This window comes from Lycium barbarum, chromosome 1 (assembly GCF_019175385.1).
Source record: "Lycium barbarum isolate Lr01 chromosome 1, ASM1917538v2, whole genome shotgun sequence".
Classification (NCBI taxonomy): Eukaryota; Viridiplantae; Streptophyta; class Magnoliopsida; order Solanales; family Solanaceae; genus Lycium; species Lycium barbarum.
In genome coordinates, this window is record NC_083337.1 from 146,692,022 (window position 1) to 146,707,324 (window position 15,303).

The 15,303-nt window shown below is 33.8% G+C and overlaps 1 protein-coding gene across 1 annotated transcript; it reads right to left on the reverse strand.

The window, feature by feature from the left end:
- Positions 1–4,446: 4,446 nt before the first annotated feature.
- LOC132642245 (folate-biopterin transporter 1, chloroplastic-like) lies at positions 4,447–13,936 on the reverse strand. Its single transcript, XM_060359501.1, has 9 exons — positions 13,626–13,936; positions 10,739–10,968; positions 9,780–9,844; positions 9,531–9,693; positions 6,903–7,051; positions 6,560–6,805; positions 6,304–6,472; positions 6,116–6,208; positions 4,447–5,150 (listed from the first exon to the last, which is right to left on the reverse strand). Exons 1-9 carry the CDS (start codon positions 13,702–13,704, stop codon positions 4,857–4,859), a joined length of 1,488 nt encoding a protein of 495 aa, XP_060215484.1. The 5' UTR covers positions 13,705–13,936; the 3' UTR covers positions 4,447–4,856.
- Between the last annotated feature and the right edge of the window lie 1,367 nt (positions 13,937–15,303).

Below are 15,303 nucleotides of genomic sequence, written 5' to 3' on the forward strand. Positions count from 1 at the left end.
AACCCGACCATAATTGGTTTGGTTTGGTTTTAACTAAAAACAGCCAAACCGAACCGAACCAAACCAACCCGACATTACATGTATTCAATTTTTAAAATATTTTATACATAAATATTTCAATTTTTAAAATATTTTATACATAAAAATATTTATTTGTAATGTAATTTATAAATATTTCTTAAATTTTTTCGTATTTTTTTTATCTATTATCATATTATTTAAGCTTGAACCTAGAATTTTGAATGTCAATAAGTTTTATATCCTATGGATGTTAGTAACTCAAATAAAGTCCAAACCAAAACCAACTCAACACTAATGCTAACAAAAGAAATTCAATTTACCATTAGAAATGACAATAATGTTGGATACCTATTCTTTAGTTTTGCATAATTGATTTAGAGAGTGAAAATACATAACTTAAGTTTTTTTTCTTTATCATGTAATTAATACTTATTAGCCATACTTATTTTAGCATGACTTAATATTTTTAGATTATGGTCATTTTCTTTATGGCTTGTTAATTAGCAATATTTATTTTAACCGATTTTATTAGCTTTTGTTAAATATTTTAATACAATGTCATCACTCTTCTCACATTTATGTTATTTTCTTAAGAAACACCTTAATTATATAGTTGTACCTTACTAGGACTAAAGAGATATTTGAAGTAAAAGTTATATGTTTTATATCAAGACTATTCCGAAAAAAAAAATTCAAAAAACTCGAGAAAACCGAATAACCCGAGAAAACTCGAGGTTGAAAAACCCGAATTTTATTGGTTTGGTTTGGTGTATAAATTTAAAAACCCGACGCAATTGATTTGGTTCGGTGTTTAAAAAATTCAAACCAACCCGATCCATTTACACCCCTACTCTTAATGACATGCTTATAGTTACAGAAATCTCATGACAAATTTAAGATTATAAATTTTTATAAAAGTCTATTTCTTTTTCTTCTTTAATTCCATCAAACTATGTGAAATAGGTCAGTAGGTAGAAGTAAAGGAGTAGTGGTCTTAATAGTAGGTAGAACTGAAGGAGTAGTGGTCTTACTTCACCATCAAGAAAGGAAAGAACTTCCATCTCCAAGTTTAACTCAAACGTAGTCCTTTTTTTTTAGGGGGAGTGTAAAGCAGTGTCAAGCTAAAATACCCGAAAATCATTAGCTCTTTCTGAAAAGGAGGTGATATATTCGCACCTTTCAGTACGGCTACCCCGTTACAACTTCATTTCAGTCACTAGCCTTGCCTTCGGCATCCCTTCCTTGCAGTTAAGGTAACGATTTAGGACATGATCAACTTCCATTGTGTGATGGGTGGTGTACAAGGCCCGGGAGTGCTCTGTTGCTCTTAACTATGAATTATTTGTACTCTATAGTCTGTAGTTGGTTAGGGTTTTGGTTGTCAATAGTAATTATATAATTAGGTGTCACGACATGGTTCAGACTTCAGGCGCCGAACTCAAATTTTCCTTGGTAAGTTCTAGAGACAAACCACTATTATAAACGAATTATTCAGCGTTTGAATTTAACCGAACGTGCAATAAGCACATGTTGGGCCAAAAGAACAAATTATTTTGTTTCTCGTGCGTTGGTTTGTATTCTTGTCCAAACAATTTATTTTAAATTGTTTTAGAAACAGTATAAGAACAATTAAATACTCTCAATTATAGCCCAGTAACATTTTTCCCAAAATCAAATTTAAACAACCAACACTGATTTCCGAATGTATTAGTAAGTACAAAATATTGAATATCCTAATCTTCAACATAATTTGACATTATGATTGTGTTGTATGTCATTGTTTTTTTTTTCCCCTGGGAGAACATATTGGGGGTTTATTATATTTATATACGTAAATCATTCATCTACCACATATAGTATAGGTTTTAGCTCTAAATTCAGTGTTACAAGCTTCCATCATTTCTTATTTATTAGTATTCCTCAGTGTCTATATGAATAAGGGAGTTTTTGTCGGAACTTCAATCAATGGTTTGTCCTTTTGTATAATGTTCTTCACATGGCTTCACTACTTGCTTTTGTCTTTTCGCACTTCCCTCCTTTCCAAGGATTCTTCACATAATTCTCAACAGGCCTAACTTTGCCCCACCTCTTCTAGTGAAGTCCTAGTTGACTAAATTATTCAATACTCCATCTTGAGATGTCACAAATTATTAAGTGACTCTCAATCATTTCTTAACATAAATCTTTCATTGATATAAAATTAGCTGTTAAACTACAAATTGAACCTCACTTTTATAAGTTTGTTAGAAATGAAACGCTGGTAATATGTAGATTCGACAAAAACCATCTATCAGATATAGAAATTTAACATAGTCCATAATAACAACTAAAGCATAAATCGTTCTGATAACATTATTGGCAAACCAAACATCATTTGCTTATCATGCGCGCTGCATTATTCCCTCGTCCATTATAATAATTCTTTTTCACATCAGCTAATAATAATAGTGATCATTGCACTCATCAATAATGGCTAGTCAAAAGCTACATGAATGGCTAAAGAAAAATTAAGTATGTGTATTTTGTATAATTAGTCTTTGATTATCAGACCAGCGAGTTCTAAATATTGTCCAATGATCAGAATCTTGAAAGTGGTAGGTAATACATTATTGATTAGAACTGTTATACTCTCAATGGATTACTTCTAATTAAGGGGCTTTTATTATCCATACTTTCTCTCTCCACTCAAGAATTTTTTAGTATATACTCCCTCCATCCCATAGTAAGTGTCACTTCAACCAAAAACACTCATATTAAGAAACCAATATTGCAATATGAAGTTTATCAAATTACTCCTATATAATAAAAATCAATTATACTTTTACCTCTTGATTAGAGCATGCACAAGAAGTAAACCTTTTGACATTGGAAATTCAATAATACTAAGTTACTATGTGGTTTTTCCAATCATCATTTAAATGTTATTTTATTGTCTATGGGTAGAATTGAAAAAAAACTAGTCAATTTCTATCTAGGTTTCCTAAGGTGACACTTATTATGGGCAAAAAAATTTGGCTAAGGTGACTTATTATGGGACGGAGGGAGTATCGAAGTTGGTTCAATGATTGGAGTGTACGTCTAAAACAAATAAATTGTCCAAAAACAAATACTACTGCTGTAATTTCTGAAAATATTTTAACGGAGAAATTAGCGGAAATAAGAAATTGTCGACATTTTTTCCACGGCATTGAAGTTGTCGAAATGATTTTAAAAAAGAGTCAGTTGGTATGTTTCAACAACTTATTCGACTGCTTTTGGGATAAGTTAGTGAGTGTTGGAAATTTTTAAGTACGTCCAACAAACTTCACCAACGGTGCTTCGACGATCATGGTGATGGTCAGGATTTTGGTCACAAATTCTGACAATTATCATAATTTGCGTGGAAATCTCAACAACACATGTTTACTTCAAAATTGATCAAATTATTCTAAATCAACTTCAAATGACTTTAGATTTGATATTCACCTTCTAATGTCAGTCCTAACAATTTTTAATTGTTAGATTCAACTCAAACGTTCAACAATCAATTTTGTCTTCTTCGATAAACAAACTCAGTGAAACCCAATAATGACGTTCTTCAAGTTTCTTCAACCAACACCAATTCAAAATAACCATAAATAAGGAATGTATTTTCAATTTTCTATTACACATATGAAGAAGGATGAGAAGGGGGAGAAGGAGAAATTCCCTGCCAATAAATAGATTTGCACAATTTGTCATTAACGGGATCAAAATTAAACACCAGCCTTTCAAAAGGGTCACCAAATTTTCTTTTGGCCACTACGACAAGCATTTGAAAAGAAAAAATAAGAAGTAAGATCCTTAAAGAGCATCTTTGAGTTTGTACGACATAAATTTTAGTAGATACTTAGTTGCACTTCATTCCAAAGTATCGAGAGCCAGGCTACGTGAAAGTTTATTTGCATAGCTAGTTATCATTCGTAAGTAAGAAGTTCCAAGGTCCTCACTAACTGCCAATGGCAGCCATGGTCCAAGATATGCAGCAAACATTTACTCAGAAAATAACCAACACAGATTCATGGATATCACATCTATAAAATTATATGTTCTCCATCCTGTAAAATAAATGTTACAATATTGGAAGGCCCTCAAAAATTCGCTCCTACTAGTTGCGTAATAGCTACAGTAAAGTATTACTAATCCCTACAGTTTTTCTCTAGTGATGACTTGAAATCGTAACTCACATCTTTAGGAGCCGTTTGGACATGATTTCAATCTCATGAGATGAAATCATGTTTGAACATGCAATTTGAATTTCTTAAGTTACAGTTTTTTTTTTATAAACATAAAAACCCCACAAGTTGTGAAAACCATTTCTTATATAATCTTACCAAATGAGTAAATCATAGTTCATAGTAAAATTAATATGCTACTAGAAGGCCTTTCTAAAAAATACAACATCAATTGATCAAACTTTAGTTCAATAAAAAGGAAAATTTAACATGAATAGTAATACAACTACTCTTTAATATAATCCTCATACATGGTACGAACAATATATCTACCAACTTATGGGTCCTTTTTTACAAAATATAAACGTATGAGTCAAATTTTACATTTATATTTTTTGAAATCATGATTTCAAATCCCAAATCATGCCTTTTTGGATGATTTGGGATTTCACCTCATGAGATGAAATCGCATGTCCAAACGTCTACTTAGTCATTCCATATTAGCATTTCTGGTTGCATGAGTGAATTCTTTCCTACTGTTATCTCGAAAAGCTGCAGTTAAAGTATGTTAAAACGATCAACGTATCCATGGCCACATGAGTAATTTTACGGCATCATGGTAAATGCAGAGAAGGCAGGAATTCAATACGGCGTCATCTCAATATCAGTATTCTCCTCTGAATCAGGTTCATCTTGAGGAAGAAGGCCAAGTAGTGGTAAAGGCAACAAGGAGCTGAGATTGCAGACAATTACTAGGAGAGCCAAGTTGTCAAATCTGTTCTTGGTGACACCAAACATGTGAGTTAGACCTGCACCAATTAGGCCCCCAAGGGTACTTCCCCCATTGGCTATGGACATAAGTGTTGCAAAGAAAGTTGCCTCCATTCCCAGTGGACATATTCTTGCAGCTAATACAAGAACAGGCATGAAAAAAGCCTGAAAAAAATAGAAATTAGATAATCCCCAAGTAGTTGCCCGAATACCATTATTCTACTCTCAAAAGAATCAAAACCTACTGATCAGTTAGGTATGTGACTTGCATTTCTAATTAAAGGGGGAAAAAAAGGGTAGATTTCTTAGGACACTCATGTGATCTTAAGGATCTTTGCCTTAGTATAGTTTTAGGTAACATTTCAAGCAACAACAAGAGTGTATAACTGTGCATAGGTTTAACCTTTCACAGTTAACTTACAGTCTACATAACCTGTGTAGACTCTTAACTAAGTAAGACCCCTAATTATTTTAGTCAACAATTTTAATGTAGTCTAGATTCTTACTTAATGTAAGGGTCCAAATAAAATACAATAAAGTAATGAAAAGACAATAGCTAAAAGAGGTTAACTAAAAATGGCTAAAACAGAAAAAAGAAAGGCTAGACAGTGAATTGATTGTGTTACAACACCACCTTGATCAAAAGTAATGGCTTCTTCCCCCGTCTTTATGTGCAACACTATTGTTCATAAATTTATTAGTTTTTTTGCTCACCTATATAGTTATTAACTTGAATCTATTGCTGACTAGAATTCTCACAATCTATAGACGTGAAAAATTCCAAAAACTGATTTACAGTCTCCAATTTTGGTCTTTCAGATAAATAGAAGAAAGATCCAGTCATAATGTTAATTTTTATCAGCCAAACACACCTGTTTAGCTAATTGTAATGAGTTTCTTTTCAGTTCCATGTTGACAATTAAATCCTACCAATTGCTATGTGTTTATGCACTTCTTTTTTTCCAGTCATCAACTGCAGAAATTTTGGATTACAAAGTGAGTCCAAGATTTAGAATGTTCTTTCTGTGTGAATTAAGGGAAATCACAGAACTAGGATTGTTAATCCATCTGAGAAGCAGTCCAAAGCTAGGCCAGTAGAAGACAGAACTAACAATAAGACAGAAAATTACCTGACCAAGAACAGATAGGATCAAGGAATCCCCAATTGAAAACCACTCATCACTAATGCCAAACTGCCGGTTCAATCCAGTTACCAGCAGAACCTATCAACACGCCGTGTACACACAAGTCAATCTAAACCACCACAAAGGGCCAAAAGAAAGGCACAACACAACAGAATATATTTTGGGACAGATACCTGGGTCATCCCAAGAGCTGAACCAATAATAGTTGTCACAAGGAATATTTTCCTTAAAGGAACTTTCTTTAAGAAACCGTTATAAAGCGCGACACCAATAAGTGATGCAATTGAAGTAACAAGCTTAACGCGGCCCAAGAATTCTGGAGTGAAACCTAGCTTATTGGTTCTACAATCAACAAACTTCAGTTAAAAACTTGCATCTTGCATTTAATAATAATCTGAACAAGAGACTTGAACTTGGAATTGAACATACATGAAGAAAAACATAGCAGAACCTGACTGTGGTGTCGCCTGGAAAAGGAAAATAAATAGCGTGGGAAGAAAAACACTAGGCTGCTTAATAGCTCCCCATAACTGGAAAATGCTACTTTTTGAACTCTCAAAGAAGCCATTGCCTAAAGAGACACCCCTTGCTGGGCCATATACAGGCTCCTCTTTCACAAGTAGAGCTACTGCAGATGTTATCAATGGAAGTAATGCTGTTACACCAAAAACGGACCTGGAGGAACCAAAAGATAATTAACCAACCGACCATTAACATTGTTCAGAGACCAACACAGGCTACAATATCTCAACAGACTGAAAAAATATCATACCTCACACCATAAACATCCACAAGGGAGCCACTAAAGTAAGAACTGACAATTCCACCACATGCTGAAGAACCCCAGCAAAGTGACTGAAGAGATCCTGACATGCTTTGGGACTCACCACGCGCCCGCTCAACAACCATAGAATCTACAACCTATATCATACGTCAATTGTATATCCTGGCTAAATAGGAGAACTAGCTGGAGATCAGCTAGAGGAACAAAGATAAACTTCATTCCATTTGAGCAGCAAATAGAGTTGGTAATATGAGTAACAACTAAAATTCAAGCTCAAGAATCACGTCAGCCCCCCCCCCCCCCCCCCCCCCAACCCCAACCACACACCAAAAGCTTCTTCCTCCACTACTGATATTGACTGACCTGTTGATAGGATAGGAGCGAAAGTTGAGAGTATATCCGGAGAAAGAAAAAAAACTTTTCAGGATGAGACTACGAACCCTAATGGAGCCAATGAGAAAGCAGTTGCAGGCCAGTGTAGGCTTGCTCCACATAGGTTACATCTGGGCCTGTTGGGTTTTAACAAAGAAACGTAGGAAATAACAGAGAAAAAAATACTGAGAGAAAAATATACTGCAATGCAGTCAAAGGGAATTTTATTATTTAGCTATGTTTAGCTCTTCATTTATAGGGAAAAAACAATAAAAAGATAATCATAAACTAGCCTAAAATAACTCTGCAGAGTATATCTTTAACTAACCAACCTAGCCTAGAATATCTCTACAGAATATATTTCTAACTAACTAATTACTAACAGTAAAACAAAGTTTATCCAAAAGTAGTAAAACAAAGTTACTGCAGTCCAAAAGCAAATATTCTAACAGGGCCTTATGTTGATATTCAATTCATTTTGAAATTTCTTCGGTCTGGGGTACCGCGCAATCCGTTTAGATCTATTCCAATTGCCAATGAAATGGAATACGGGGAACTCTCCATCTAAGTGGTTAAATCCGACGAGTCAATTATCATGCAATGCATCTGTGGAATGGGACAGTTTTCAAAACAAACATGAATACGTGATGATGAAGGAGCTAGGTCTCTAGCAATGAGTAGCGACTAGGTTGTGACCCCAGTTACTCCCTGGTAAAACTTGTTAATATAACTGACAAAGATTATATAGTTTATCCACCTATATACTTCGGTAATTTGTATTGAGGATTTTTGGTGAGTTATTCCATTTCAAATTGATAATAGCTCTCACTCTAAGCTATGCTATTGTGCATTTTTTTCTAGAATATAAGAAGCGGCAGCATCATAGCCATCGACTTATTATGGTCATGATTTAAAATTTCATCATTCAACAATGAACACTTACCATGTCACTAGGAGGAAGGATTTCCTTTTAACAAATGCCAATAATATTTCAGTACAAAAAACACATGATTTAAAGAGATCCAAATTTGCTTGAGATGTCAATAGTCCACAGGAAGTCAGCACTAAAGCGAAACAGATAACATGGCAGGGAAGAAGTCATTTGGCATAAAAGTTAGCTCTGTCTAACAAGGTTAACCTTATAGGTTTCAGAAAGCATAAGCAAGTCATTTGCCTACTCAATAGCAATAACCCAAACACAAAGGGATACAATCATTCTCTTTCATACTTCTTCTGAGTGTAAATGATAACAGTACACAGATAGAGAGATACAACCTGTGAAGCACATACTGCTTCATACACTTCATTTAGATAGTTGTGTATGTTCCTAGTGCAAGTTGGAATCATTCTTCCTAAACCATGTACAGCATACATAGGAGTTAAACATGGTCATTTTTTGTAGAAAACACTGATTAAAGATGTGATTTTGGCCATTCTTATACATAATTTCTGGTTGAATTAGTTTAGTAAGTAAGTTTTTTGGACTTTACATGATGTTGAAGGCACAAGTAAATGAAAGACTGTTATCTCTAACAATTTAAGCTTTTAGATTCGATGGTCACACAACACAATATGTTACCAGAGCAGGCAGAAATCCCGTGTTCAAGTTTCACTACCACCCTTCATTTAACATCTTTCATGTGTTTGACCCATGAAAACAAAAGGGGACTGCATGTGAAAGGCGTATTAAAATCATACACAAGTAAATAAGTGTGTCCTCTCTAATAGCCAAAGCTTTAAGTGAGGTAGTCATACAATTGAATAACTGAGATTTTGAGAACTTTTCATATTTATCTTTTTATTTCGACACAGCTGTTTGCTAGACTTTAACTTCAGATCATGTCTCAGAGTCTCAGACCTTATCTCTGGCCCTTTTTCCAAAGAACCGTCTGACTGACTAACTTCAAAATTTCAAAAGGCAAAACAGTCACTTCAATCCAAGTCAAGCTAAGGTGTAAGTTGTAACTAGCAAGAACTTGTGAATGTAATGAACTGAAATACATGCAGGACAAAGAGGATTAATTTTACGGCAGGGAGCTGCTAATAAACTGGTTTCAGTTCACAATCTCTTAGTGTGTCCACCAATTTTGAAGGTTCCCAAAAAGATTGTTGTCAGCCTCTTGATCAAGTCAAAAACAGTTTAGATAAACAATGTAGAGCACAGGCTTGCATTATTGTTACTAAGTAACAAACCTAACACCACAAGTCAAATACTGAAACCAACTAGAAACGAAAGGAACTTACAACATCTGAGAAAGCAACAGAAAGAGAACCAATAAGTATGCATAAAGCAGCACCATACTTGCCGTCTACAAAGGTGGCCATCAAAAACCATGAGAGTGCTCCAAGAAGTCCTGATACAACCAAGTATGACCTTCTCCGGTATCCAAAGAGTGGGAAGGAATCACTATAAAAGCAAAACCAATGTCATGAAAAGTTAGTTACTAGAAATAATTAGTTAGAGGAATAAGGATGAATGTAACCAAACCCAACCTGATGAATCCATATAACGGCTTTACAAGCCATGGCAATGTTGAGAAACCAGATATCACAGCTGTCTAGTTAGCCACAAATAATGTGTCAGTCATTGAACTCAAATCCATAGAAGAAGGTGCCACTGACAGATTATAAAATTGACACCGCGTCAAACAATTTCCATTCTAAGATGCCCTTTATCAACTGAAGACAGAAATCTGAGGCAAAGATTCGTAAATTGGAAATATCATACTCCAACTCTTGACAGAAAACTATGAATCAATTTCAGAAAATGATATGCCTAGTTTCATGGTTCCAGGCCCTAGATGAGGATGAATACAATGCCCACAGGTTAATTCATATTGTCCAATCAACTCTATTTAGTGATCTGAGAAGAAATAGATAAGAAGTTGTTAAATGACATAGAAAGCTCCTTATACATATTACCCTTCTAAAGAAGAGGAGGATATGGTGTGTACATTAACATAAATGCATAAGTATGTCTACATTTATATGACTATTGAAGGGCAATAAATTGAACAAGACACCTTCATAACTTTCTGTGATGAATGATGATGTAATTGGTTAAAAGGAGACAAAAAGTAATATAGAAATAGTTTCTAACCGCAACACTGTAATTGTTGAAATTAGAAAAAAATATGAAATCTAGATGTTGAATAATACAACAACAAAAACTATACCTCAATCTAAGCTAGTTACATAAAGAGAAATGACACGACAGAAAAGGAGGAGAATGAGCAAACTTGTGAGATGAACCATTGGAAGTGGAGATTTTCATTTCAATAAACTTGTATTTCAAATAACTGACTCTTAATGCATCTTAGATTCAGAATCCACGTAAAACTTCACGAAGTATAATTAGTTTTCCTACTCAAATAAGCACTTTTGGATAAAATACAAGTTTGTGGAAGCTCAACCAAAAATGTAAAGAAGTGTTCCCCGGGAAGATGGCATACCTCCGCAGGGTCTAGGTGTAGGTCATCTTTCAAATAAAAGCTAACAGCTAGATCTGAAAGGCCTAAGACACCTTGAACAAAATATACCATAGCAACTGCAATGTTATCTGGGGTTAGTTCCACCCCAAAGCATCTGGCTGAACTAATATGATATTTGTCCCCGTGAGGACCAGTTTTAGTAGATGAACTAGAATCTTCATCACTAGTGGTTCTCAGGAGATCTCCTTTTCCTGCACATAGACAGATAGGGAAATGTCATGAATATTCGAACCTATGCCAGATTTCATGAACATGGACAACCCTTTATCCTCTTTCATGCCAATATGCTGATAATTGTGCATCCTAGTGGAAAATTCTTGCCTATAGATATGTCCTATAGCTAATATCAAGCACCTACAACCAGAATGACTAGGTTAAGCAAAGAAAAATCTGCTAAAATTACACCGAAAACCACACATTAGTTAATATATTGGAGAAAACCAATGACAAGTCTTACTTCAATGAGTAGCTGCTCTATCGGCTTAAGAGCACCGTGGGTTTAAGACAGCATGTACATTTTGAAGTACTAATCCCGAACATACACAAATATTCTAACCCCGCCGCAGACAAAAAGCTTGGTATTTAAGTGAAGAAGGGTAGACGGATAGGCCCATAATCCTCGCAGTTTTTTCAGTGTGCGCCACATTGGTCCTCAGGGATTTCTCGGTTATCATAAATAAAAATAGAAAATCCCATTTTGTGAAAATGGGATCATTCGATCAATCAATCAACTAATCCTTAATCCTAACTAGTTGAAATCCTCTACATCCATTTTCCCTCCAATTATGAGCACTATGAAAGAGTTAAGATAGTTCTTCCAGGTAGGGCTGTTCATGGTTTTGGTTAAAACCAAAATCAAACCGAATAAAAAAATCGACATTTGGTTTGGTTTGGTTTGATTTGGTTTTAAATTTTAAAAACCGATAATATTTGGTTTGGTTATGGTTATATTAAAAAATAACCAAACCAAACCGATAAATTATATACATAAATTTTATAATTATTTATATGTATAATATTAGTTTTTCATAAATAATTATAAATATTTTATACCTTTTAATCATTAATTTGATTTTTGATCTACTTATTTCACATGATTGTTTAAGGCCCATGTTTTTAAGAATATGTCCAAGCCCATGTCTTTAAGTCTTTTAACTCTTTAAGTGTTAAGTGTAAACCTACTAACAGAAGCTCACGTTAGAGTCTAATGTCTTTAACTTAAATTTTTAGTCTTTCTTTGTCAGCCATTTGATTTTAGGTTGTTTCTTCTTTTTTTCCCGAATTTATACCTTTCTTTTTTCTTGTCTGAATGGGTCCTAAACTTCTAATATTTTTCATATGAAAAGGACAGAGGTTGTAGATTTGGAGGTTCCTATAGAAGATACTTCAGTAACATCAGCATTTGCTGCAACTCAAGCACATGGTAATGCCCTAATACTTCTTCCGTGGGTAATCCTCCTAAAAGGCAGAAAAGAACAACTATTTGTAGTCGAGACCCTAGCCCTGGGGATAATGATAGAAAAACATCTGAAGTTTGGGATCATTACACAAAGTGTTTTATAAAATGGGAGAATTGAGGACAAAATGCAAGTATTGCCCCAAAGTTTGGGATCATTACACAAAGTTTTTTTATTTCATATATTTTCATTTTAATTTTAGGTAGTCTTTATGTTTAATTAATATGTATATTTGTAACAACAACTAAAAGCTCCTATGCTTTACTTTATTTCCAGGTATGTGTATTAAGATGACAAAAATGGTGCAGTCACGACTTAGTTAGTTTTTAGCTCTATATGTAATAGTTTAGCAACTTTGGGTAACTTGAGTATGACACTATCACTAATAGTGAAAATATTTCTATGATGTATGTTCCACCTTAAACGATAAATAAAAGTTATCGTTTGAACAAAAAAAAAGACATGTCTTTTTCAACTTTTTAATGTTTTACTGATAAGTCTCATGGCTGCTAGTCATAAACCGAAAAATCCAACCAAACCGAACCAAATCGAACCAAACCGGTGGTTATTATTTTATTTGGTTTGGTTATGATTTTAGACATTTAAAAACCGACTAAGTTGGTTTGGTTATGGTTTTAATCAATAACCGACCCAAACCGAACCATGAACACTCCTACTTCCAGGTATCACTTTGCGCCTTTAGCGCAAATCTTTCCTCTGCTTCATAAAGATTCACGTGTGTGTCCTTAGTTTGATATGTTCAAAACACCATAGAAAATCTTCTGGGAGTTTCCCAACCTATGAGGGACTTGATTCCATATTACATGCACAAAAATGTTATATAGACAATTCAATTTGAAGTAACAATTTGTCCCTTAGCTTGTATGTTACATGCACCAAAATGTTACGCAGACAATTCAATTTGAAGTAATAATATGTTCCAACTACTTGAGCTAAAGTATATGCTTAGCATTTTCCGTGTCTTTAAATGGCAGTTATCAGTTTTTCCATCGATTCCTATAGCATGAATGATATGGATTTACGACATACATCATATTGATTTGTTACCCGTATTTAAACAAACAGAAAATTTCAACTGCCAGTTATCAGAAAATACTTTACATTTTATACGAGGGTGTTTGACTAGACACGAAATTTAAGAATGAAATGATTTTTTTTGAAATTTGTGATCTAAAATGTGTAACTATATACCTTATTATGGGTAAAACGGAAAGTTTAAAGTTAAACTTTTACTAAAAATGGAAATATATCAACTGACTATGACTAAAAAGGAAAGAGTGATGCGTAAATTGGGTACAGACACACATTTGATAAAAAGAAATATTGCAGAATACAGACATTACATATGTAATAATGTGTGCATAACTTACGGTTTGTAGAATCAAGCAACGGTTCGTCATCGTTGTCTTGTTGGACAGAGTTTTCCGGCATTACAACGTTGACTGACATTTTAGTATCAGGTGGAGATGACAATTAAATGAAGACCAAAATTGGATTTGGATTTGGGGAGAGTAAGATTGAGAGTGAATTACAAGTTAATGTTGCCATTTTAAAACTAATTTTTCTGTTAGTAGTTCGTAATCTCTCTGGTTTTTTAAAATAAGAAAATGGAATTTAAAATGACTGGCTGATCCACGCTGATCCAAATGCACAAGTTGACCCTCATTAATAAGTGTGATTAGCAGGAATTAGAAATATTAAGATGGGTGACTTGGACACATTTAAGTAGCCGTTTGGCCATAAAAACTATTCACTTTTTTTTTTTTTTTTTTTTTTTTTTTACTTTTAGGTGTTTGGCCATAAATATTCAGAATACAATTCCGGAGTTGTATTCCGGAATACCAAAAATAAGAAAAACTTATTTTTCAAAAAAAATTCACTTTTTTACACTACATTTCACTAAAAACTATGACCAAACACAACTCCAACTTCAAAAATTCCAAAAATAAATAAATTTATTTTTGATATTTATGGCCAAACGTCACCTTAGGGAAAGATAATGACATGTCTCATTAAAAGTTGAAGAGTGGAGATTAGATAAAATTTAGAATCAGTCAACACAGAAATAAATATGGTGAAACTGATCACGTGCCTTGTTAACGGTGGAGAATTGATCTTGAGAAGTAGTAAGCCATCAATCGGATTTTAGGTAAAACAATTTGATGAGTATTTTATTTGGATTTAATTTTTATTTATTTTTAAATGGCAAAATAATTTTATTCCTCCAACTTTACTCTAAAAATCAAATACTTCCTCCAACATTGAACAATCGACATTTTCATCCTCTTATCTCAACTTCCGACCATTGACGGGTAACTCTAAATTAGTTGACCGATTATTAAAGGGGTAAAATGAAATTTCACTTATATTCTTAATTAATAATTGGGTGCCCTAATTAATCATATATTATGTTCTACAACTATCCTCTGTTAAGTAATTCTAACGCATCTCTACCTCAATTAATAATTCTTAGCCTAACCAATTCTTCATATTTCCACGAAACCTTTTCAGACCCTTGTAACAATTATTTACTAATTTGGAATTTGTCATCTCAATATTTGAATTTTTGAATAGCTTTAACTCTGGTGACTTTTGCTCTTTTTCTTTCCAAATGTCAAGACAAACGCAGAGATGAAAATCCAAAATAGCTGCTATTAATATCTCTTCTCCGATGCCTCCTTTTCCATCAAAGCAATTTCAAGCAAGCTATTAATAGCTCGATTCTCCTCTGCTAAACTAACCACACTCTTCTCCAATTCTTTCTTTCAGATTTTTTGCATTTCCTCATACTCTTCCCATTTTTCCTCCACCAAATTCACCAGCTCCGGTTAAGAAGGTGAGAAAAGTAAGATTGGTAAACAATTGTTTACAAGGGTTTGAAAGATTATCTGAAAATATGAAGAATTGGTTAGGCTGAGAGAAATTAATTAAGACAGAGACGCATTAGAATTACGTAACGGAGGAAAACTATGGGAAAATAATATGATTAATTAAGACACCCACCAATTAATTAAGAATATAAGTGAAATTCCATTTTACTCCTTTAAG